Source organism: Canis lupus, chromosome 8, assembly GCF_003254725.2.
Source record: "Canis lupus dingo isolate Sandy chromosome 8, ASM325472v2, whole genome shotgun sequence".
In the NCBI taxonomy this organism is placed as follows: Eukaryota; Metazoa; Chordata; class Mammalia; order Carnivora; family Canidae; genus Canis; species Canis lupus.
In genome coordinates this window covers 70,212,451-70,237,040 of record NC_064250.1, presented here as the reverse complement: position 1 = coordinate 70,237,040, position 24,590 = coordinate 70,212,451, and the positions used below count along the sequence as shown (strand labels likewise).

Sequence of the window (24,590 nt, the reverse complement as noted above, 5' to 3'; positions counted from 1 at the left end):
TAGGAGCTGCCGCCAGAAGGTGCTCAAAGACCAGAAACCGGGGCCCCTGGGTGGCTAATTGGTTGGGCATCTGCCTTTGCCCCAGGGCATGATCCTGGGGTCCTGGGATCGTGTCCCACATTGGGCTTCCCGCGTGGAGCCTGCTTCTCCCTCTGCCTGTGTCTCTTTCTCATGAATAAATAAAATCTTAAAAAACAAAACCAGAAGCCTGTTTTCACGGGGAGACCACACCCATCACGTCCAACGTGAATGGCAAGCTGTCCGCAGAGCCAGCACTTCGACTTGCCGCCACCCCGGGATCTGGGGGGTGAACGCGCAGGGAGGGCACGGGATGGGTGGCCGGGCAGCTGAGGACATCCGCATACCCGCGGGACACAAACCGCCACCAGGCTCCAGCTCGCGGGGCTGTGGGCCGGGCCCTTCCCCCCGGGGCACACAAGCGGCCTGGTCCGACCCAGGATGGCCAGCACTGCTCTGGGGGTGCGGGGCCCCTGGGCCCGGGGTTTCCGCAGCGGAGGAGAGCTGAGACAGAAGAGGCGGGAGGCCAGATCGTGCTTAGTGTTTTATTCCCAGCACCAGCCGTGCTCTGGACCCTCCCCTCCCGCAGCACCAAACGCAGCCCTCCTACCCTCCCGGCCAGCAGCCTTCATTTTCCGCTTCCTCCGAACTCAAACTAACGACTTTCCTCCGACACGTCCACTTCTTCCAAACAGTTTAATGATGAAGAAACATTAAATAGAGTTACTACTACAGAAAGGGGAACGAAGGGAGCCTCGTTTCACTCCGTGCAGAGGACGGCGACGCCGCGCTCGTAGAAGCTGCGTGGGTCCTCCTTGGTGGCGATCTCAAAGTCGACTGTGAAGATGAGGTCTGCCCGGGTGAAGTTCAGGTAGACGGGCAGGGTCACCTACAGGAGGGGGCGGACTTAGCACTGGCTCAGGGAGAAGCCGGGGCAGCCGATGGCGGCCCTGGGGACGGGCATGCAGGGAGGGGGCGGGCTTCCCCTGCGCAGCCCTGGGGTCCCGGTGACACGTGGCAGCTGCCGACCCCAGACAGCGGCAAGGGGCCACTCACCACATTAGCCTTTCTCTCTGCGTTGGTCTGCTTGACCCAGCGCAGCTGCGTCAGAGGAAGGACCGTGGAGATGGCGTGGGACAGCGACAGCTTGTTGTTACTGCACGTGGCCCCCTGAAGCTTCAAACCTGTGGGAGGAAGTCAGGACCTGTCGCCAGCACAAACGGCTGTGCAAATCTCTGTGACACCAGAGCCGTGCTGCCACCCACGCCCTCAGGCAGCACATCTGACTGGGAGCGACGCTGGAGGCCACCAGGACCACCCGCGAGGAGGCCTGGGGCAGGGAAGGGGCACCTTGCGGAGACGCCCAGAGTGGCTGAGTGTGCACACTCCCTGGAACCCCAACTCACCCGTGACCCCAAAGCTGCAGGCATCAAGGGTGGCGCTCTGGGAGGTGGTGACATTGACTTCCAGGCAGAGCTCCTCCAGGGACCAGCTGTTGGCCTGGGCCACGTACTGCCTGGTGGCTGTGATGTATGCCTCAGGGACAAACAGGCCGCCCAGGCACACGTGGATGTTCTGTGGGAAGCAGCAATCCCTGGGTGAGGAGCGAGCACCACCCCTTGTCTTGGGTCACACTGGGGTCTGGGGTCTGTGCTCATCCCCTGGGCTGCCAAGGGCAGCTCCTCCCCCGCCCAGGACAGCCGCCACCCTTCCGGAGCGCCTCCACCACCTTCAGCTCCTTAGCGCCACCGGATGCGGCCGCCTGGGAGATGTTCTGTAGCTGTTTGATCCTCTCGCTGAAGTCGGACACCCACTGGATGACGGTCATGCCTGCGGGCACTGTGTAGTGGGACCAGCTCCGAGGCAAGATCCCTGCAAGCAAGGTGACCCCAGGCAGCGTCAGTTCTGGCCACTGGCAGGCACACGTGGGTCGAATCAGCTAGTGCTCACTGGCTTCTCCAGCTCCGCCCGCCTCCCTCTCCGGACCACACTCTGCAGGTCCCGGATGGGCCGTCACCACCTCTGCATCTGCTCAGGCCCCGGTGTCTGGAGCGCCACAATCACCCCCACATAATGTCTCATCAGCTAACTCCCATCACACAAGCAGCTGGGCCTCGCCACAACTCAGGCTCGTGGAGTAGGTGTGAGACACCTGGGGGCTCCCTCTACTTTTACACTGTGCCCCCCACTTATTTTAATTTGCTGTTAAGATTTTAATAAACGTTCAGGGAACAGCAAATAAAAATTTGGGGCCCTCTGAGCCTGACCTCCAGCCAAGGGCCCCCAGCTGCAGAAGGAAACGTGCACCAGGCCCGGCCCAGGACCTGCCGACTCTGCAGGGCAGCGGCCCCCGTGCCCCAGGCCCAGCCAGCTCTCTGCGCAGTGAGGGGGACGTGGCGAGCGCTGGGGAGCCGGACGGCTCTGGCTCCGAGCCCCCGGGCGCACACAGGAGGGCCAATACCTTTCACCAGCTCGTTTATGAGGGTGCGCAGGTAGTTGGTCTGTTTCTTCTTCCCTTCACACACTTGGACGACATCTGCGAGATCCTGGCGAACGTCCTGAAGTAACTTAGCTCCCATCTTCACTTCTCTCTCAAAGAACCTGAACAGTGGATCCTAAAATTGTCATAGAGACGAGAGTGAAGAGGGAGGGTAGGAGGGAGCCTCGGGAACCCCGGGCCTCAGAGCCCTGGCCTGAAGCTCATGGCTTTGCCTGAGCTCACTCTTGGACTGGACTCGGTATGCAGCAGGTCGAAGCCCACCGTAGCCTGGTTCCAAAAAGGAACAGTGGCTGCTGCCGCTTGCTCTGGGACTCATTTCCCCAGCTTGTGCAGACAGACCCCCTGCCAGGGGCCTCATGCTGGAGCCAGGCGCAGATGCCTGACTGCTCTGAGACCACGCTAAGCCCTCCAGGACCAGGGACACCCAGGCACAGCCCCGCCCACTCCTGGCCACCTTGATGTTCTCCACCGTCCGCTTGAGGTGGCTCAGCGTCTGTGGGATGAGGTGCAGCCAATTGGACGCGGTGGTGTGCAGGGTCCGCATCCAGGCAGGACGCCCGTCGGACGTGGAGTCGGTCCTTGCCTTCTTCTCGGTTTCTGCGTAGGCTAGGTCGTCTTCATCCTCCAGCATCTGCATCTTCAGCATCTTGCTGATCATGTCCACACCTGGGCCACATCCCCACCAGAGACACAGGGAGGGAGGGGGCATGGGCAGGAGAACAGAGGAAAAAGGACTTGAGCGTGCAAGCCATGTGACGCGTCACCCACATGGTACCAAGTGGGGACGTGTGTTTGAAGCAGAGAGCAGGCTGGGCCAGAAAGTGAGGTGGTGGAGACAGAGGAAAACTGAGACCAGACTGAGCCTATTGGGACTGAGCCAACAGCCTGAGTGCAAAGATGAGTGAGGCTGATTCCAAATTCACACGAATGTGCCGGCGCTGTTGTAGAGGGCTGGGCCCTGGGGCAGGCCAGGCTCCAGCCAGGGGGCCACTGCGCTGTTAACTCCACGGGTCCTGGGCTGCCCACGCCCACCACTCTGCCTCAAACAGCCCCCAGCACAGGCCTTCATGTTGCTCTAGGGTGGACCGAATGTGACGTCCCTGGCAGAGTGCTGGTGTGATGGTGGCAGCTCATTAGTATTGAGCAGCCCGATGCAGGCAGCTGGCTGCTAACAGAACAGAGTGGGGCACAAACCCTACAAACCATTTGCCTGGTGTGGGGCCCAAGCTGGGGTCACAGCAGGTACTGCCAGTGTTAAGACCCTATGTGATCTCAGTACTGGCTCCTGCCCAACCCCGGACCTGCTGGAACCTGCCCTGCACCTAGGCCTCCAACTCACAATGGTTGGCCAGCCCAGCTTCTCGTCCTGGTGGCCTATGGGGCCACGGCCACCTCACAGAGGAGGGCAGTCTGGGATGCATTTTAGGGTGTCCTCAGCGAGCGCTGTAACTAAGGATTCTCATGCAGAGCTGAATGGAACTGTCCTATCAAGTAGCTGTACGAGTTTGGGCGAATCATGAGTCTTTTCTGAGACTGTTTCCCGTGAAGAGAAGTCTGGGTTAGATCAGTGGTTTGCAAGCTCACGGACACAGCCGCTGCCAGGAAGGCTTATTGGAGCAGATGGCTGGGCTCTCCTTTGGACTCAGGAGGTCTGACCCTGGCCCCAAGAACGTGCACTTATAATTAGTTCCAACGAGGCTGATGCTGCTGGACTGGGGACCACCCTCTGAAAACTGCATTAGGTTATTTTTTGAATAGTCTTGAAAAAGAAAAGTATAAGGAAAAACATTTTTAAGAAGTATTCTAATAAAGAAACTGAGGGTTTTAAAACCTCGCGTAATATTATACTTTTCATCTTCAAAGAAAATTAAGCGAAATTATGTCTGAATGTAAGCTGGAAACTGACATGTAATTTTCAGACCTTAGTGACCTGAGCCTAAACTGCATAAGAGACACCAGCTGGAACGGCGGGGAGGGCTGGGGGAAGGAAGGCGACTTCCCACAGTGGAGTTGTTCGGAGGCAAGGGAGGGGCTCCCAGGGCGCCGGGTGAGTGGGGTACCCACCCTGGGTGGTGAGCAGGACTCTCTCGGCGTTGTTGGGCAGGCCTAGCCAGGAGGGCGTCTGGGTGTCAGGAAGCAGCTCCACCCACTGCACAAACTCTTCTCGCCTGGAAAAGCAGCACATTTGGAAATGCCATTAGGCATGACGCTGGAAAGTGGCCGGCATGGCGAAGGTCTAGGTCACGGGGGCAGGCTCCTACCTGATGCCGTCTGGCATCTGAATGTCTTTGTGTCCATCAACTTTGCAGGCCAGCTTAAATTCACTGTCGAAACTCTTTGTTGTGAACAGACGCTCCAGGAAGGTGTTGAGCAGACGCTGATCGAACTCGTTGTCCACTCGGCCACCGTAGATGGACTGAGCCATCAAGGTCTTCAGTGCTGACCACGGGATCTTATCCGGGGAGATGTTTTGCCTCCCCTGTGTGAGGAAAGCTGGGACTGTGGGGGCAGGCCGCAGGGGCACCAGCGTACCCTGGCTTCACACCCTCATCACACAGGAGGACCCCCACTGTCTGCCACAACCGTGAATACTTCCGAGCATTCCCCTCCCACCTCTGACTCAGCAGCCTGCACTTGCCTTTGCCGTGTCATCCAGCCACGTGTCCACCGTGTCGCAGGCCGAGCGCAGGTCAGACTCCCCAAATTCATACTTCTTTGACCACCCCAGGGGTGCGTATCGTAAGCGTTCTTGGATGATCGCGTGAAACCAGGCCAGCAGGAAGTACAAGCGAGCACGCTCGTTGGGAGACTGGGTGGGGAAGGTTATGAAGGATGGAGTCCCCAGAAAGCAGCACCCTTTCTAGCTGATGCAACGGGGCCACTCCCCCAGTCAAAGTTTTAAGAAGAGCTTCCTACTAGCCTGAGCTATGAACACCAGGACTTCGGATGCAGCCATTAATACTAATACTGTTGCCAGAAATTAAGTGCCAATTTTCCTATTAATAAAGATATCATCTAATGACACTGTGGAGATCAATTATTTAGCCACAAAAAATGATACAGGAGGGGATCCCTGGGTGGCTCAGCGCTTTAGTGCCTGCCTTTGGCCCAGGGCATGATCCTGCAGTCCCGGGATCGAGTCCCACATCGGGCTCCCAGCATGTGTCCCTCTGCCCGTGTCTCTGCCTCTCTCTCTCTCTCTCTCTCTCTAAAATAAATAAAAATAAATAAATTAATTAAAAAAAAAGATACAGGAAACAAATTTTCTGAAATTGTCAGAAAAGGCGGATTATGGCACAAAATAAAATTGTACTGAAGGATCTCTGTCTTCCTGCCCAAGAGCCTTGGGGGTGGGGACCATGTTTGGGAGCACAGGATTGCCTGACATCGACCCCAGATATCTGAGATATCTGAGCTCCGGCTAGAGCTCCACTGGAGGCGTCTGCTCACCCGGGAGCCTGACTGTCACATCCTTGCAACCAAACACCGTGTACATTTCTCTTTCGACTTTTTCACAGCAAGGGAATTTTGCCTGAAGTTAAGCAGTAAAATCTCCAGCACAGTTAGCCACTCTGGTGTTTCTGAGAGGTGTGGAGATCTGCTTCTGAACTCAGCAATGGGACTTGGCGTCTCGGATTATCCCGACAGTGTGCCAGGAGAAAGCAACTTTACCTTGCATATCCGTGAGACAGGGATGCTGCTGAACGTCCTCAGCATGTTGGCCTTCACCCCCGGGGGTGGCTCAAACACGAAGATGCGGCCCGCTCGGAGCAGGTTCACAGGCACCTAAGGCAGACACGGCCCCCGTCACCATTCTGGCTCACTTGCACTTTAGCTCAACCACACACATGCGCACGCGCGCGCGCACACACACACACACACAAGCACACAGGCGTTTAGAACAGAAAAGAGGTCACACGAGCACTCACAGCACACACACGAGGCACGCACCTTGGGGTTGATCTCCATGGTAAGAAAGAGTCGGAAGCAGGCGTGTGGCTGCAGGGAGTGTAGCTTCTTCTCTAGCTGCATCAGCCACCCTGGGGCCAGGTGGACATTCTTCAGCATCACCCACCTACAAAGGGAGAGAGAGAGCGACAGCCACACTTTAGGTTTCCGGTCAGAATTCTTGGAAACTAAGGCTTTCTGAAATAAAATACACCTACCTGCCCGATTTCACGGCTGTATTTATTGCTTTATCTGCTTGGTTGAAGCCTTCTGCTGAGCCTGGTGTCAGAAAGCTTAGTGTCAGCATAGCAGGCTTAGACCTCAGTGTTTACCATGAAATCTGAGGGGCCTCAGCCGGTAAAACTGATCAAGTATCCTTACCGATCGCAATTGAAGTGATCTGTGTGTTCTGTTCAGCTGCAAGGTCTTCGACGTGACCGCTGGCATCATACCCAGGCACAGAACACATCAGGACGGGAGTATTTGGCTTTACCTATAGACGAAGAGGTTAGAACCAAGAGAGCATCCCACTGGACGGTGTGCATCTGTTGAGGGGAGAGCCCTGCAGGGCTGGCCAAGTGGGAGTTTGCAGCGGGTGTGGCCCTATGAGGAGATGGTGGCAGGGAGTTGGAGCAGGTTATGTAGCTAAGCCTCTAGGGAGCCAAAGCCATACCTCAGTGTCCACGATGTGGGTCAGGTCGAGCGGCTGTTCCATGATGGACATGAAGGATTCCCCGAGGTTTGTGGAAACGAACATGTGGGCCATGGCCAGCAAGCGGTCAGGGCGGAACGCCTGAATCAAGAGCAGGCGGTGGATGGCGTGCCCGATGGGTGCTGAAACAACATGGGAAGGGTTGGGGGGTGGGCATGGCACAGGCTCTGAGCTACCCCAGCTAGGACTGGTCTCGCTACAAGCCTCTGCTTGGCAAATGCTCTGTGTACAAGAGTCAGCTCAAATGACACCTCAGAAATGACACTGCCCTTCCTGGTCCTCTCTGCCCCAAGGACTGCCACCACCTCCCGTCTTCAGCGGACACACCCATGACAGCACCTAGAGTGTGGGCCTCTTTGTGGGTACTGTGGTGGTTACCAGTTTTATTTACTTATTTATTTAATTTACTTATTTATTTATTTATTTATTTACTTACTTACTTACTTATTTTTTTGTTGTTGTTACCAGTATTATTTTTTTAAAGATTTTATTTATTTATTCATGATAGACATAGAGAGAAAAAGAGGCAGAGACACAGGTAGAAGGAGAAGCAGGCTCCATGCCAGGAGCCTGATGTGGGACTCGATCCCGGGTCTCCAGGATCGCATCCTGGACCAAAGGCAGGCGCTAAACTGCTGAGCCACCCAGGGATCCCTGTTACCAGTTTTAAGTGACTCCACCCACACCTGTTCATTGCAGGTCAAACACCTAAAGGTTCTTAGCCATGTCTAGAGAAGATGCTAGCAATCGCCAGCCTCACCCGGCTGAGCTGCAGCCCCACCTAAGCTGGCTAGCACAGGGCTTTGGGGACCACGCTCAGAACAAGTCAATCTCTCCCTTCATGTTGGGCAAGGGCCTTCCTTTCTAGGCCTCTCTTGGTCTTCAAGCATGAGCTGGAACAGGCATTAGGACCTGATTTTAACCCTGAGATTCTTATTTCAGGAACTGGCGACTTTTTTGGAAATGTCCCTTCACACTCAAGCGGCAAAGCCCAATTTTACATTTGGGTCCAGAATGAAAACACAGGGGAGGCCCTGATGTGGGCTTACTTGAGGGGGCTTCTTCACTCCAGAGGTAAGGGACCGTCTGCTCTGGGGAGCTGCTGTCCAACCAGATGCCAAATTGCTGTGGAGACATGAAAGAAAGCATCACCATGGAGCAGAGCCCATTTTCAAGGGCAGAGAAGTTGAGATGAAGCTATCAGACGGCTGATGTGAGTACACAACACACACAATTCCTTACTGCTCATTTCCTGGAAAGAGGCCGGGAAGTGTTCAGAACACTCACCTCATCAGCCTGAACCTTTGCAATCAGATCTTTGAATGCAGGGAGACAGCTCAACCTCACAACCGCCTCAGCCTGCTCCACGGTCAGGCCCTGGATCTTGGGTGTGGAGCCAGCACTCAGGACAATCTCCTTCCCTCTTAAGAAGTGCTGGAATTCGGCATCGTAGGTGGGCTCCCTGGGAAGGGGGCAATAGGTTAGCGAGGGTCTCAGATTCATTTCTGCCTCCACTAGAAGAGTTTTCCCCCTTCTTTAAGCTCTCATAAAATGCTAGTAGGCAACCCACAAAATGATGACGCTTTGCAGGGGCAAGTGTGGTAGGGCGGCCGACCTTACCCGATGGTGCCCTTCAGCTTGATTCTGGCCAGCAGCATGGCGAAGGTGATGTGGTCCTGGTGCAGCATGCCCCTGGCCACGCGGTTGAATGCCACCTGGAGGTAAGAGCAGGCAATGCTGCTGTCCCCGGAGAACCACCTCCCAGCTTCCCTCCCCGGAGACAGCCAAGTGCTGGGCGCTCTACCTGGAAGAGATCCTTTGTTATGATGGAGAGGCGCTGCGTGTGGTCAGTGATGCCCTTGAGGTTTGGGTTCTCATACAGCACGTTGTGATAAATGTCCAGGAAAAACTGGAGGGAGTACTGGTAGAGGAAGTGGATCTGGAAGGGAGAGGGTGATGGCTGTTAGCTGGGAGAGCAGAGGGCAGCATGTGGTCCTGCAGCAGGGGGCTCCTGTGGTCACCTGCTTCAGAGATTCCATGGTGAAGTAGATGCTGCTGCAGGCGGTGGACAGCGGCAGGTACTGCTGCGACACGGTCTCCACCTCCTGCATGACGATGTCTGTCTCCTCCACCTTCCTTGTCACCTCGGCAGCCTCTCTCTTGAGGTTCTCCAGAGTTGTGATGATAGTGTCATCGTCCAGAATGCGCCCCTTCACCTCATTCAGGGCTTGCAGCAAGGACTTCTCCAGCTGACGCAAGCGTAGCTGGAATTCCCCTAAAAGATCACAGTATCCCGAGTTCACTAGCACTTACGCTCTTTGAGAAGGAGAGGTTGCCTGAACAAACCTGACGTGCTCTAGTCCCTTCAAAGTGCACCCCTGACCTGCCCCAAAACTCCTGAAGCTACGGACCCAGGAAACACACCTTGAAGTTTAAGAAGGTCGGAGCGCTTTTCATCCACGTCAGGCCTTTCTGCTTTAAGAACTTCATTCAGACACTGGCTCTGTAAACTGCTACGGGTGACCGTGAAGTTGACAAATGTGACCCGGGAACACAAGTCTGGTGGGAACTCCACCTGCCAAAAGGAGTAACAGAACAGTCCACTTTGTCACCTGAGCTGTGACACCAAGTGCCACACCAACTGTGTATCTGAGGTGTATCTCGTTCCTTACGGTTGGATCTCGGGTGGATAGGAAGATGACAAATGATGGTGACAAGTCTATATCCTGGTCGCCGAGGGTGATCAGCACTCTCCCCCCTGTTCGCCGAACCTCGCGGTTCAATACTGGATTCAACACTGGGTCATAGCTCTCCACGTCCTGTGTAGCACATGGGAAGTTTAACCATCAGGGATCTGCAGTATTTATTTTCACCTAAATAACAGTGCATTGACGCCACCCTCCTGCTCCAGATAAATGCACCTCAGAAGCTACCTACCCGTGTGAATCTGCATCGGCCAGTACGGTAGGCACGGGCCACCTGTGGGCCCTTAATTAAAACACTCAGTTCCTTAGTCACACTGGCCACACACGTGTCCACCACACTGGGCAGCACAGATCAGAGAACATTTCTATCACTGCAAAAGTTCCAGTGGATTGTGATGACCAAGATCAAGCAAATACTGTTTTGTTGGACTGACTTTTTACAGACCTTTGACATCAAACAAAGTCTTACAAAGTTCAAAAAGTACCACTGTTTAGATCCCATACTTCAGTTTTATGTCCTATCAACTGTCGGATGCACACACCTGCACCAGAAGGGGGTTCCCAAACCTCAGCGCGCTCTCCAAGTTCTTCCGGAAGGCATCGTCCAAGAAGCTGGTGCGTGTGATCTTGCGGTCCTTGTACTCATTCATGATGAATTCTGTGGCCTGGCCAGACGGGTCGATGATCAGCGGGTACCTGAAGGTGAGGCAGCAATAGAGCAGGTTCAAGGAGCCCCGACAAAGACAATGGGAATGCCGTACCCACTGCTCCAGTGCAGTCTCCAGTCTCCCATGAAGACAAACAGGACAAATGGTTGATGCTAAAGCCATCTTTTTGAAGGTCTTCTTTAAGGAGCTAACAAAGTCACAGACTCTCTGGAGCAGGGCTATAGTTAAAGTTTCTCTTCTCGCGGGGACACAGGTTCTTGTCTCAGCATTCAGTACATGCTTTTCTGCAGATGCTGAGCACACTACACTAGAGTTACTGTTTTATGTGTTCCTGACCTTCTAGACCCTTTAGGAACTTGGGTGTCAGCAACCATGCTGCAGCAGCACCCAAGGCTCATGGGCAGAAAGGGTTTAAACCACCAGGGACCCTGACAAATGGCAGATGCAACTTAGTTCTCAGAAGGAGCCTGTGAGAAGGTACCGTCAGCATCAGCACATTTCTTTTACGAACAAACAAGATGGGATACTAAGAGGCTATGGCAGGGTGCCCAGGGTCACACTGCCAATTAAAAAACTTTTTAAAAAACATGTACTGCACATACACGTGCTTGCATAAAACTTAGAAGCTATGAAAGGGCAGATAGTGGGAAAAACCACCCCCTTCTCCTGTATTTGGTTGCCAGTTTCTGGTCTGTGTACTTGGGAAAAGATCCAGGTATTTACAGACACACGTGGGGGAGTAGGTGTGGGTGCGTGTGTCCACAGGGGGGCCACACTCGCCCTCACATGGCACTTGCCCCCATTGCTCACTGCCTGCTGGAGTGGCCCTCTGCACGCACACTGTATGAGTGGTCTGGTCTACAAGGACCCCAGCCTCCCACCCCTGATATACATAGTGACGTGTGAACCAGCCCCCACGAGGAGCACCACAGGTGCTTTCAGTGTGCTGTTGGTCACATATGCAGGCTACTGTTGAATAAGTACCTAGGAGTGTGTATGTCTCACTGAGATGAACACAGCCCTGTATAGACCATGAGCATGGGTCGATGATCTCACCAGCACCATCTGGCAAGACATGGAGCCTGAGGGTTTGCTCCCAAAATAAATCACACCCACAAGTCTTCATCCTCTTTGTGTCCCTGGGACAGTGATATACGTCAAGGGCTCGAGGATTTGAAGATTCTGAGATAAAAACACCAAGGATGTCTGGGTGTGAGAGCTGCCGCAGAGGCAGCTCGAGCTCCCGAGGGCCAGGGGCCCCGTATGTGGGATGAGCCCTGAGGACCCCCTGAGCCAGTGCTAAGCCTGCCATCCCTCCAGTCATCCTCCACTTCTGACTCTGGCTTCTTAAGCCATAAACCAGATACCAGTTTCCCCTTTAAATCTTTTCAGCTAAGTATTTTCAGTTATAATATTTGGAGAGGGTCTGTTTCACTGTCCACTGATTCTCAGCCCTGCCAATCGGCTATGAAAGGTTACATGACAAAGGTTCCTTACAGAACAATTCAGACAGTCAGAAGTGAGGGTGAGGATCATGTGCACCCCACCGTCAGAGGGGCGCTGAGCCTGCCTGCACCATTTGCCTACTTCCAAGTTTCTATTCATTTCCTCAAAGATGCGTTTTGAAAAAAACAAACAAAAGAACGGGACCACTGCACGTAGAAACTTTTAAGCTGCTCTCTCTTTGAGCGAGTCCGTACCTGTTGAACCGCTTCAGCATGATGGCATTCTCTGTACACAGGTCATCCGCAGGTAAGGAGCTGGCTTGCCAGCGGAGACGCTCGTCAGCATTGGAGAGGTACTCCGTCCGTGCGATGTCTGTACGGAACTGAAAGGTGAGGGAAGTTACCCTTCCTTTTCAGAACTACAGGTGCGTGATTTCAAGCCAGACTCGAACAGGTGAGTGGACACCAGTCTGGCCCACGCCTTTAACACCTGTTTGGAATTCCCTATGGACACTTACCTGGATGTTGGCTTGCTGCAAGTGGTGGGACCAAGTGGTGAACAAGTTTTGGCGCATCTGCTGGTCAAAGTAACCCGCATAGGCAATGAACGCCGCTGACAAGAGGCAGTCCCCAGCAATAGTGGACATCTGGTTTTTGAAAGTCTCACTTGTTTTTTCCCATCGTTCACGTTCAGCAGACAAACTCTTCAGGAGAGCAGTACTCCGGTTTACCTAAAGGGAAAATCAAACAGGATTTATACCATAAAGTGAAAATCTGTTCCTCCACAGGACTCTGGGTGGGCTAGAGACAGAAACAGACTCTAGTTGTTCACAGTCCCAGAGGAGATGGGACCCAGCTCCCCCACGACTGAGGAACCTAAGCAGGGTGTGAGGGGGTGCAAAGAAGCAAGAGTCAGCCTTGAGATGTACAAGGGAGTGGAGATAGACCAGGAAGAGGGCCTGGAGTGGAGGGTTGGCCAGAGGGAAAAAACACTGCTGGCAGAAGAGGAGAATATTCTGCGAATTCAGGAGGAGTATCGGCTTGGTGATAGACACAGCAGTGGGCATGAGGCCTGGACAGACAACCAGGCCTTTGGTGACTCCACTGAAATAGAGGCAGGCAAACAGCCAGGCTGGGGACTGGTGTGGAGAGGGGGCTCACTGGCTGCAGATCGCCTCCTGGTATCCACCTGTCCTAATCAATGCCACTCAGAAAATACTCAGGGAAGCCAGCACGACCGGTCAGACACAAAAAAGCTAGCTGGCGGAGATGAATGTGGGGCACACACATGAGAATGTGTGTTAAGCCCTAGGAGCACCTCGTGTTAAACCCCACAAAGACAGAATTGAGGGGAGTCAGCAGTAAAATGGCACATGTTTGATGACAATCTTACTTTTGCTTCAACAGCAGCCAGGTCTGCTTTGATGGCCTGGGCCTCTGAGATGAGGACGGCGTACTCTTCCTTGTAGCGGGCGATGCTGGCTTCCAGGTCCCGGATCATCTGCTCTACCTCATTGGCCTTCTGCTGGTTGTCCTTGGCGTCATCCTCCAGCTTCTGCAGCTCATTGCGTAGGGGCTCCACTCGCTTTAACATGTCGGCATAGTTAAGCTGAGGAAGACAAATGGTAGTTATCCTTCACAAGTGACCAGCCTGGCAGTGGCTTTTCATACAGGAGCTCCCGGTTACACTGGCTACCTGTGCAATTGCCCATTTCACCATTGGCCCACAGGCCAGGGATGCCCGGTTCACAATCTCGTAGTTGTAGCTTGGGTTGGACATGTAGTTTTTCTTCATCTTCTCTCTTATGGCATCACTGCAAAAAAAGGAATTGTAGTTCTAAGCACATGTAGAGTGAACGTAGTAGAGTTTTTAGGAACCCAAAATGTGAAGGCTGGTTCCCATCCACTGCCCCCACAACCAGACCCACCCATGTTCCATGTAACAGTGGCAACTGCTGCCAGGAAGGCCTCTGACCCTCCTGCCCCCACCCTCCCCTGACGTGAGGCAGTGTCTGACATCAGCTGTGTGGTGTGGAGGCACTCGCAAGTATTTGTGGGGATGGGGTAGGATTCGGCTCACAGCGGTCAAGGAATCAGAACATTACTGCCAGGGATGGGAAGAAGAAATCTGACTACTACTTTGAAGGAACCAGCCTGAAAGGCATTAACCTAACAGATGCCGCCTTCTAGTGATGCCAGGCCACAGTGACAGGGCCACACAATAGCAGGAAAACCTCCCAACACCTGAGCACTGTCTTCTACATCCTTCCTGGCAACGCTCACCTGATCTCCTCTGCAGAGAAGTTGACGATGGTGGGGATGAAGTTTTCCCTCATGATGATGGAGCGGATCTGCTTCCAGTCTGTGGTGCTCTCTCCCAGCAGCAGGCAGATGGACTCGAGCGCCAGCTTCACGGCAGCGGGAGGGTTGGCCATGGACCGCACCTCCACCAGGTGCTGCTTCTTGATTGATTTCACCGCTGAGCACAGGGGCAGCAGAAGAGGTAGGGGTGGGAAGGTGACAGAGTGAGCACAGTAAGGGGGCTGCGGCACAGCAGAGCTGTGGCTCTGATGAGGAAGGGGCCACTGCTCAGAAGGTCCAAGTGAGCAAGACTTTCTATCTTTAAACCCCCTGGAACAGTGTTAAGTAGCTGACCTTTTAAATAATTATGAAGAATTATGAAGAGCTTGCTGTACTGACCCCACACTAAACATTCTGGATACAGCAAGATGCTGCTTTCAGGAATGTCTCATAGGACCCCATTAGCTTATTTACCTCCATAAACTTAAATGATTTAAATATTTTAATACTTTCTCAGTGGTTACTCGGAAGTGAGAACTCTATTAAGTTCCCATCTAAATCTGACTCTTAAGGAAAATCTATAGTTTGGACAGCGTGTGTCACTTTCTCCCGTCCTATAGTAGGGGACTTCATGTCTGAAACAAACGCCAGCAGGCCACGAGGGAGGACAGGTCAGGGGCCTGCTCGGTTGCTGCTACAGCGTCCTGCAGGTGCCTGGTGGAGGAAGAACAGAGGCCAGCACTATCAGCGCATAAGTTTGTGGTCGCCAGCCCGGCCAGGGCACACTAGGGCAACACGCACGCTTCAGGGCATTTCTGGTGACATTCAAGTCAGGAATTTGTAATAGCACATTCACGTAATTATCACTGGATCTTAAAAACAAAAACATGTATCCACATAAACCTTATGTTGTCAGCTGTCTCTCCTAAGAAGAGTTCTACTCCGGTGAAAGCAAAGCAGCATTACAAGAACTTTGCTTTATGAGATGAAGACAATCTCCAAAAAAAAGAAGAAGAAGACAATCTCCAGTGTTCAGGAAAGCCTTCGGGTATTTACCATGCTCAGCCAACTCTCCACAGCACCACGGATGGAGCACCCTTTCTAAAAAGCCAGACCTCTGACAGCACTGACGTACCATTCTGGGCCTCAATGACAGCAGGCTCCACCTTGTCCAGATCTTCTTTGACACTCATTTGTTTGTCTGCTATCACTTCCTGCTGCTTATGCAGCTGTTCCTGAATTTCTTGGCTCATCACCTAAAACGGAAGAAGGGCTTGGCTGCAGTACTGGTTACTTTGCTGAGTGACTCCTGAACGACACTCCTGACCTCCCCCAGACACCGCCGCCCCAACCCATCAAACCCTGAAGACCACCCAGACTACACTTCCTGCTCTCCCCACAGACTGCCAGCGGGGGCCCAGCTGGGCGAAGGCTCCTGAAGCACACATACCTTCTTTTTCTCTGCCTCCTGCTGGTCTTTCACCATCTTCTTCAGCTTGTCGTTTGCGGCCGCGTTCTTTACCTCCAGCTCTTGGCTCTTTATCCTCAGATCACGCCGGAGCTCCTCCACCTGAGGGACAGACGCCGTGTTAGGAAAACAGAATCGTGCAGAAATTACCTGGAAAGGGGTCCTCACACCAGCCCCCTGCCCATGACTGAAGCGAACCCCTGGGAGGTACCTGGTCAACCGTTTCTTTGATTTTTCTGAGCCCAACATTCAAATGCATCTGCTGCTCCTCCAGCTCGCTCCGCTTCTCATGGAACAGGTTGGCATAATGGTTAATGAAGTCCAGGTAGTGGCGGGGCGTGATGGCCATCGTCCTGCCCCCTCGCTTTGCCAGCCGAGCATTAGCCTTTTAGAAAATAGGTAAATCTTTTCACTCTTCGGGACGTTCTCCGTGATTTAACCTCCAAAAGCTAACTGCTCTGCCTATAGGGATGCCCGGTGATTTGGTGCATGGATGGAGCCCTCAGAAGTCACAGTTGAGCTGGGATCTCAGCTCAGCCTCCTACGAGATCTCAGGGAGCCCCTGAGACCCCTAAGCTTTCCCAAACTTCCCTGCAACACAGAGGTAACCTCGGTGACCTCACACACGTACTCCGTGTGAACAGCTCTACAACTGGGGTCGTGTGTGCTCTATCTCTTGCCTCCTGCTTATTTCCCATGGACACCAACATAAGAGATGGCACCAGGACAAGGGCAAGTGGCACAGCTGTGTGACCAGCTGCTCTGGCCCCTCAGGCTCATGTAAGGCAGCAGGACACCACCAAGGGAAGCCAGGGCCAGGCCACATTCTGGAGGCAATGGAGATCTGCAGGTGTGGCAAGGAAGTGATCAACGGAACACCCACAGACTCACAGCGGTTTTTACAAAGCCTTTCAGATGGGAGATTGGACTCTCCCATGATAAGGAGTCTAAAGCCAGGGTCTCCAAACCCTGGCCAATGAGCCAAATCCTGCCACTGCATGTTTTCTGCACACGGAGCACTAGTGCACACAGCCCTACCCATGTGTACATATGCAGGCTGTGGAGGCTTTGTGTACCAAGGCAGGGCCGAGTAGTTAAGAGACCCTCCTGGTCCACAAAGCCTAAACCATGAACGCTCTGGCTTTTTCCAGGAAAAACTTGCTGACCTCTGATCTGAATGGAGAATCAGCACCCTCCCCAACACACACTGGCAGTGAGATAACAAAAGCAGAGAAGAACGTTTTACAGAGGCAGAAGCCATAAGGCAGTGAAGGTCAATGACCCCAGAAGGTGCAGCCTGGTAACGAGGAGGAGTCACCGCTGACAGAGGTAAGAACAGGCAATGGCACTGTGCATAATACCAGGTACCCTATGGTCTCTTCTTCATTGGTTTACTTTTATGTTAGCAGGATGTTTAGTTTTTTTTTTCCCCATGACCTCAAAATGGAACCAACCTGGTGAAGAGTCTGATGAACAAATACACAGCTATTTACAATAGCTTCCCGATGTGATGGTGGCTGTGGAAGTTTGTCATACACAACTGGCATGTAATCAGGCACAATGTAATTTGGCTTCTCCAGGTCCATTTTACTTGTGAATTCTTTGCCCACTTGATATAGTGCTTCAGTGGACCAGTCCCCAAACCAATTCAACACACACCTGAAAAAGATGCCCATGTCTCAAATAGCTCCCAAGAGCAGGGTTTGCCCCTTGGGAAGAAATTGGCTCTTGTGAACCAGAGCTGAGCAAACATCAGCATACCTGTTGAAAAGTGCTGGCGAAGTGGCTGCGCGGTCCTTGAGCCCCTCTGAGGATGGGTTCATGGTGAAGACAACATGAAGGTTGCGGATGACCTGGCTGGTGAACCATTTGTAGAGTTCCTCATGCGAGTCCAGCATCAAGCCCTCCTTCTGGGCCCCCTCTTTACACTGGGTCATCAGGGTGGCATACTCATCTCCTTCGAAGAGGCCAGGAACCTAGCCAATGAGAGCATTACTACTAACTGATCCTTTTAACCTGCTGCCACTAATACACAACACAGTGTAATGTGGCACTTACTTCCCCATTGGCCAGAAGGGTATTCATTCGCTCCAGGAATCCAGAATCTAATACGTTGGATTCATCCATTATAAATGCTATCTTTTCATTCTTACAGCCAGAACGTCTCAACACTGTGCGAAGATCTTCATCAAAGTCTTCCCCTGTATACTTTCTATGCACCTACAGAAGCAGTTGGCAGGTTAGGTCCATTCTCATTCAAGGAGCCATGTGCAGGAATCAGGAGTCGGTTACTGGGATTAAGAAGTGTCAACTAGACCCACCTTAATCTGGTACACGCTCAAACCATTCATCCAGGCCACAAAGCGGGACAGGGTGGTTTTTCCCGCTCCACTGACACCAATCAGAAGCAAGTGGCCTTGAGGTTGGCGGAATATTCTGAAACATCAGAAAAGATACATTTCAAGGCTTTTATGCTCCGTTTCCCCTTTGACACTTAGGTCCTAAACTTTTTCAGGAGTTAACCTACAACATTTTTAATGTGTTTATCTTGTACGTTAAACAGTTGTTGAGCAATCTGCTATCTGCTAGGTCTGGAGGAGGTGCAAAGATCACTAGGACATGGTCCTGTCCTCCAGATAATCAGATGGCAAGAGGCAGACAGACCCGATTCTACCGAGTTTTCAATCACAGTAGGAACAGACTGCTAGCAGAAGCCAAGTAAGTGCTGCACAATAGACAAGTATGGGACAAAGAAGCTGGACTTAGAAGGGGGGATGGTCACTTTGCAGAGGAGTTGGAGCTCCAAGGTCAGCTGGGAGGCCTGACAGGATCCCCACCACTATATTTAACAGCAGCTTAGGCAGTCGTAAGGCTGCAACAAACTCACCGGTCAATCCTGAGCACGTGGTCTAACACTTCATTAAAGAGGACCAAGGGGACGTCAAGTTCTTCTTCATAGAAGACTTTCAGCCGAGCTTTGACATAATCTCTTAGTTCTTCCTGGTCTACTGGGATGTAATCCTGGAGAAAAAAAGGTAAGACCCAAATTACTAAGAAGACATTACCTTCGTTATTACACCAATTATATTTTCATATGCTCAGATGTGCCTGGCTGGCTCAGTAGGTACAATGTGAGACTCTTGATCTCGGGGTTGTGAGTTTAAGACACACACTGGGCGTGGAGCGTACTTAAAAAAAAAAAAAAATTTCCATGTACTAAGAAACTATTTAAAAAATGCAACAAAAGAGGAGTGCCTGGCTGGTTCAGTCACTGGAGCATGCAACTCTTGATAATAGGATTGTGAGTTCGAGCTCCATGTTGAGTGTAGGGATTGTTTAAAAATAAAATCTTTAAAGACACCCTGGGTGGCTCAGCGACTAAGTGCCTTTGGCTTAGGGCATGATCCCAGGGTCCTGGGATCGAGTCCCGCATCAGGCTCCCTGCAGGAAGCCTGCTTCTCCCTCTGCAGGTCTCTCATTAATAAATAAAATCTTAAAAAAAAAAAAAAAAAATCCTTAAAAAATGCTACAAAAGAAGGTATCATTAATAACATAACAACAAAAGCTTAATTAGGACTGAATCTAGAACCATGGAAAATATTTGTTTTTTTTTTAAAGATTTATTTATTTACTTAAATATTTTATTTATTTATTCATGAGAGACACAGGCAGAGGGAGAAGCAGGCTCCATGCAGGGAGCCCGACATGGGACTGGACCCCGGGTCTCCTGGATCACACCCCAGGCTGAAGGTGGCGCTAAACCGCTAAGCCACCAGGGCTGCCCTTAAAGATTTCATTTATTCATTCATGAGACGCAGAGAGAGAGAGAAAGAGAGAGAGGCAGAGACACAGGCAGAGGGAGAAGCAGGCTCCATGCAGGTAGCCCGATGTGGGACTTGATCCTGGGCCTCCAGGATCAGGCCCCGGGCCAAAAGCAGCGCTAAGCTGCTGAGCCACCCAGGCTGCCCCCATGGAAAATATTTGTAGAGAAAGATTTCTTTCTTTCTCTAAACTTCACTGAAAGACCTCACAGAAGGGCCTAAATAAATGAAGACAGAGACCACCCTGCAGAGAAAAGCAAACTACTGTAAAAATGTCAGTTCCATCCAAATTGAAAGAGAAAGTCAATGTAGTCCCGGCCTCAATCTCAAGGGTGGACAGTAGTGGTGGTTTTAGCACAACATGACTAGAGGAAAGTGCCAAGGATGGTCAAGATGTCCATAAGGGTCCTATCAGGGCTATGCTATCAGGGCCATGCAGTCTGAGCACAGGAAGTGACAATCAGTAGAACAGTAGAGAGCCTCTAAAATAGACCTGTGCATGCAGAGAACCCGTAATGACCCAGAGATGCTGCCAAGTAGAGGATTATCCAACCAACAGTGCTGGGTCCAGTGTTAGGACAATGGACACTCCCCAGGAAAAACTGAAAATGGACTTGTAGCTCACTCCACAAATATACACAATCATCAATTAATCATTTTTGTTTTTTTTAAGATTTTATTTATTCATGAGAGGCACAGAGAGAGAGAGGCTGAGACACAGGCAGAGGGAGAAGTAGGCTCCATGCAGGGAGCCTGATGTGGGACTCGATCCTGGGAGTCCAGGATCACGCCCTGAGCCAAAGGCAGATGCTCAACCACTGAGCCCAGGGATCCCCTGATCATGGGTTTAAGTAACAGGGCATTAACATCATTTGCTCTTCAAAAGACACCCTAAGGACAGTGACAGATGAACCACTGGGAGAAGATGGTGCCTATAAATGAAAAGGATTAGAATCTAGAGTCCAGAAATAAACAAAATTCCAACAGCACCAAACCTATCTTGCTATTTTTTGCTTCCATGCAGCCATCTGCCTAGCATGTCCTTCCTGACGAAGGTGTACAAACCCCTTTAAGACCTAATGTCAGAGAGAAAAAAAAAAAAGTCCCAATGCCAGGGATGCCTAGGTGGCTCAGTGGTTGAGCGTCTACCTTTGGCCCAGGCATGATACTGGGGTCCCCAGATCAAGTCCTATATCGGGCTCCCCCTATGTCTCCCTATGTCTCTGCCTCTCTCTGTTTCTCTCATGAATAAATAACATCTTTTAAAAAAACCAAAAAAAACAAAAACCCAAAAGACCCAATGTCACGGTTAGCTCCACCGAGATCTCTACCCAGACAGAGCTGTTTCCACCTGTCTCTCCTGTTGGACTGAGAGCTCCCTACAGCAAATCTTCACTCATCCATGTGTCCACACTACCTACCGAATGAAATGCATATCAAAACAACAACTTACTGAAACATCCTACTCTCTTTTGGAAAAAGGACAGCTCACAGCTATTCTAGAAATGTCAACTTTATTTAGTATAATAGTATATGAAGCATTTTCACACAAATTATTTATAATTAGCTCATTTTTAAAAGGGGAAAGAGTTATACGATCGAAAGAGAAACCAGAGCATTAGCTCATTTTTATAGTGTAAGGAAAGTGAAAGCAAAGAGAAAGACTCTTTCTGCTACAAACACATGGAAGCCATGACCCCTGCTGGCTGGAATGGCATGGTTCTTCTATCAACCACCTCATGGGAGTAAGAAACACGGCTGGTCAGACAGCCCCAGCCACACTCCTGGGATTATCTGCCCTAAATCATCAGCAAATATGTAGTGCATTGTGCCTATAACCAATGCTTCACACTTACTGGGTGCTTCAGGAAAAAGTTTTGATTAGAAGAAAATTCTTACTAAAATGAAAGGAGGAAGTATATCTGAAATGACATAGATTTGTTACCTTTGACAACCAGTTGCTGTACAAGATGGGCCGGCTCATCGCCTTCTCTTTGTCTATGTTGGGAAAGTGCTTCAGAGCAACCATATCGATGTTCTCGTCCGTCCAGCGCCTTTCCTCATCCTCCACCAGTCTTAATGGAAGAAGAGTGACATGTGTGTGTATCAGGCCAGAGACCATGGTGAGAAAACACCAGGTTTTGTTGGGCTGGGCTGACTCCAAGGGGTAGAATTAGCTTTTACCAGGAATTTTCATTTTCTACAAATGGAAAAACTTAAGAATCTGAATTCTGGATAGCTTAAACAATCCAAGATTTTGATATTAAATATAAAACTCCTCAAAGATATGGCACCGCTACATGTAAAAAAAATTCCTCTGGGGGCGCCTGGCATCTCAGTTGGTAGAGTGAGGGGACTCTTTGAGGTTATGAGTGCAAGCTCCATGTTGGGTATACAGATTACTTAAAAAAAAAAAAAAAAAAAAAAAAAACAAAGACAAAAGTCAAAAAAATTCCTCTAGAACATTTAATTACATTGATTTTTAAAATAATAACATGAGGGGCACCTGGGTGGTTCAATCAGTTGGGTTTCTGCCTTCAGCTCAGGTCATGATTTCAGGGTCCTGGGATTGAGCACTCCATCGGAAGTCGGCTTCTCCCTCTACCTCTGCCCCTCTCCCTGCTCATACACATGCGCTCTCTCTCAAATAAAAATAAAATGATGACAGGAATCTAGTTTCTAAGCTTGCCTACTGTTAAGTTCCCAATATCCTGGAGGCAATAAGAGGACAAGGATAGGGAACTGCAGGACACACTACAGTGCTGGAGACACAGGGCTTGTAAAGAAAACTAGGAAGCAAGCAGGTGAGACTGAACCTGTCCTTGTGGATTTGGGGGGTCGGGGGTGGGGACACCTTCTGAGAAGCTGAATATGTGATACACTCACAGCAGGCTACCAGGAACAGGTCTGGTGAAGGCGGGTCATGTAGTTACTATAGCCAATCAGAATTTACAAGTACCACTGCCACTGCTGTGTTTTAATGAAAACAAAATTTTATCTTTGGTATTTTGGGAAATTTGTAAAAATTATAGCTCAAATTTTTTCACTACTAATAAAGAGTGTTAGTTTTTAGTTGTTAGTTTAAAAAAAAAAAGCTAGTAAGTTCCTTGCTCTGCCTTGCTTTGCTCATCTGGTACACTGGGCTCTTGGTCAAGGCAGCTGTGCAAAACTCAAGTACTCCAAAGACCCTGATTTGAAAGCCAGAGATCTATAACGAAGCAATGTTCTGGGACTCCTTGAAAGCATGGGTGAGAAAAGCTGCCTGGAGGCAGGACTCACTGGTCCAAAGGTATAGCTGCCAAACATGTAAGTACTTCTCGGTGTGGAGGGAGCCACTGGCCTTGGGTTCTCCCAGGGGACTGACTGTTAACTGAATGCTACCAACCACAAGCATCCAGGACAGTGAGTGGCCAGAGGGACTGTGTCCTCTGCATATGGCCACCTCACACTTACCCTGGGGGTGAGGGGACCTGCCCTGCCATCAAAGGCCTGCTCTCCTGCACTGTTCTGAGTAACCCAGTTCACAGGCAGAACATTTCCCCCAAATAATTTGGGCAGGAAACTGTGGTGCTGCATTAAATAGTAGATCTATTATGATGTACTGCTTAGAAATTTAGAGTCAAAGCAACATAAATTTGACTTTTCCTCACCAGCTTAAAATGAACCTAAAAGTCTATGAAGCCTAAAATATGTAAAATTAAAAATACAAAAACAAACAAACAAAAATGACAGAGTAGGATCTGGGAAAATTAAGATTTTACTGTCAAACAAAGATTGTACTAAACTCTAAAGAACGTAAGAAGTTGGTTATGGCTAAAAAATATCAATAATTTTCAAGATTCCTCAAGAGGTAAAGACTCAACTTTTCACTGGCATTTCCTGGGACTCAAACCACAAAACCTTCCACCATCTATACTGATCATGAGCAGCTCTTTCCCTAAGTATGGGTGACTTCGCCAGAAAAATTCAAAATCTACAAAGGGAACACCTGAGACAAGTGGCCAACAGGTAAAGAGAAAACCAAAGTCCCAGGGACAGAGCTATAAACCCTCTGAGGAGAGTAAAGATCGATGGTAAGGAGTGGTGATTATGGAAACTGTATAGTAGGGAGTTGTTAGAAGGCATTTAACTATGGGTTGTTATTGTTTTTAAAGTAATCTTTACACCCAAAGTGGAGCTCAAACTCATGACCTCAAAATCAAGATTTGCATGCTTCACTTACTAAATGAGCCAGGTGCCCGTAGAAGGCATTTAAATTTGTCAAAAAACTCTAGCTCTGACAAGATTATGCAGCGCCCACTTGACAGCTGCAGAGGTTAATGAAGTACCCTGCCCTACACCACTGAGTAAGCAGCGGTGGATAGTCCCTGCGCCCTGAGACTTGACACGCTGGGGGTGGCTGTGCTTGGTGCCCAGACACAGGGCCACCCTCGCAGCTTCTGTTCCCTTCTACCACCAGCAGAACCTGGCTCAAATCTGAAAGGCCAGCTTTGCACAGACCCTAACTCAGAGGATGGTAAGAGTCTGAGTAGTGGAGCATGGAGCTAACCTCATCCTCGGCTTTACCTGTCTTGGAAGAGACGGAGGGCTTCGTGTGCCCAAATCCGAATGAGGCCTTCCACAGGTAGAGTCTCCAGAGGTCTCAGGGCCTCGAAAATTCCTCGTACCCACCTCGTCATCTCACGGGGTGAGTAGATATAGTGGGGCTGTGTGTCCTGAGTGAATCTTTCCTGTGGGTTCAGAAAAGCGAAGGTATGTGTAAATACCTTAAGACATGAAAGGTGGGTAAAGGGTTAAATGCTGTGTAAGATTTTTATATTGAAAATGAACAGCCTAAGCCCTGGAATATTTAAGGATGAATTAATAGATAATGTTGTTCCAACATTATCTACCCAGAACAAAGTTCTATCCAAGTTGTTCACTTTTATAAATTAATTATATTTAAAGGAACGATGAAACATTCTTCAGAAAATACTTTAAAAAATGTAATTCCTGAATTCAAGG

At 50.6% G+C, this 24,590-nt stretch overlaps 1 protein-coding gene across 1 annotated transcript in view; it reads right to left on the bottom strand.

Annotated features, from left to right (window-relative positions):
* Positions 1 to 549: 549 nt before the first annotated feature.
* Positions 550 to 24,590, bottom strand: part of DYNC1H1 (dynein cytoplasmic 1 heavy chain 1) — a 67,987-nt gene continuing 43,946 nt past the window's right edge. Inside the window, exons 42-78 of the mRNA XM_025443491.3 lie at positions 24,153 to 24,316; positions 21,532 to 21,661; positions 18,653 to 18,786; positions 18,087 to 18,201; positions 17,824 to 17,985; positions 17,527 to 17,741; positions 17,220 to 17,424; positions 15,977 to 16,150; positions 15,748 to 15,867; positions 15,433 to 15,553; positions 14,280 to 14,475; positions 13,693 to 13,810; positions 13,390 to 13,605; positions 12,515 to 12,727; positions 12,252 to 12,379; positions 10,426 to 10,579; positions 9,851 to 9,997; positions 9,603 to 9,753; positions 9,200 to 9,453; positions 8,983 to 9,117; positions 8,799 to 8,893; positions 8,466 to 8,640; positions 8,228 to 8,303; positions 7,140 to 7,300; positions 6,848 to 6,959; positions 6,685 to 6,745; positions 6,470 to 6,593; positions 6,191 to 6,304; positions 5,157 to 5,327; positions 4,780 to 4,997; positions 4,583 to 4,686; positions 2,973 to 3,184; positions 2,480 to 2,633; positions 1,748 to 1,890; positions 1,425 to 1,593; positions 1,075 to 1,202; positions 550 to 907 (exon numbers count right to left, since the gene is read on the bottom strand). Of these exons, the coding sequence (XP_025299276.1) occupies positions 779 to 907; positions 1,075 to 1,202; positions 1,425 to 1,593; positions 1,748 to 1,890; positions 2,480 to 2,633; positions 2,973 to 3,184; positions 4,583 to 4,686; positions 4,780 to 4,997; positions 5,157 to 5,327; positions 6,191 to 6,304; positions 6,470 to 6,593; positions 6,685 to 6,745; positions 6,848 to 6,959; positions 7,140 to 7,300; positions 8,228 to 8,303; positions 8,466 to 8,640; positions 8,799 to 8,893; positions 8,983 to 9,117; positions 9,200 to 9,453; positions 9,603 to 9,753; positions 9,851 to 9,997; positions 10,426 to 10,579; positions 12,252 to 12,379; positions 12,515 to 12,727; positions 13,390 to 13,605; positions 13,693 to 13,810; positions 14,280 to 14,475; positions 15,433 to 15,553; positions 15,748 to 15,867; positions 15,977 to 16,150; positions 17,220 to 17,424; positions 17,527 to 17,741; positions 17,824 to 17,985; positions 18,087 to 18,201; positions 18,653 to 18,786; positions 21,532 to 21,661; positions 24,153 to 24,316 (5,598 nt within the window). The 3' untranslated portion in view covers positions 550 to 778. The remainder of the gene's footprint in view (positions 908 to 1,074; positions 1,203 to 1,424; positions 1,594 to 1,747; positions 1,891 to 2,479; positions 2,634 to 2,972; positions 3,185 to 4,582; positions 4,687 to 4,779; positions 4,998 to 5,156; positions 5,328 to 6,190; positions 6,305 to 6,469; positions 6,594 to 6,684; positions 6,746 to 6,847; positions 6,960 to 7,139; positions 7,301 to 8,227; positions 8,304 to 8,465; positions 8,641 to 8,798; positions 8,894 to 8,982; positions 9,118 to 9,199; positions 9,454 to 9,602; positions 9,754 to 9,850; positions 9,998 to 10,425; positions 10,580 to 12,251; positions 12,380 to 12,514; positions 12,728 to 13,389; positions 13,606 to 13,692; positions 13,811 to 14,279; positions 14,476 to 15,432; positions 15,554 to 15,747; positions 15,868 to 15,976; positions 16,151 to 17,219; positions 17,425 to 17,526; positions 17,742 to 17,823; positions 17,986 to 18,086; positions 18,202 to 18,652; positions 18,787 to 21,531; positions 21,662 to 24,152; positions 24,317 to 24,590) is intronic.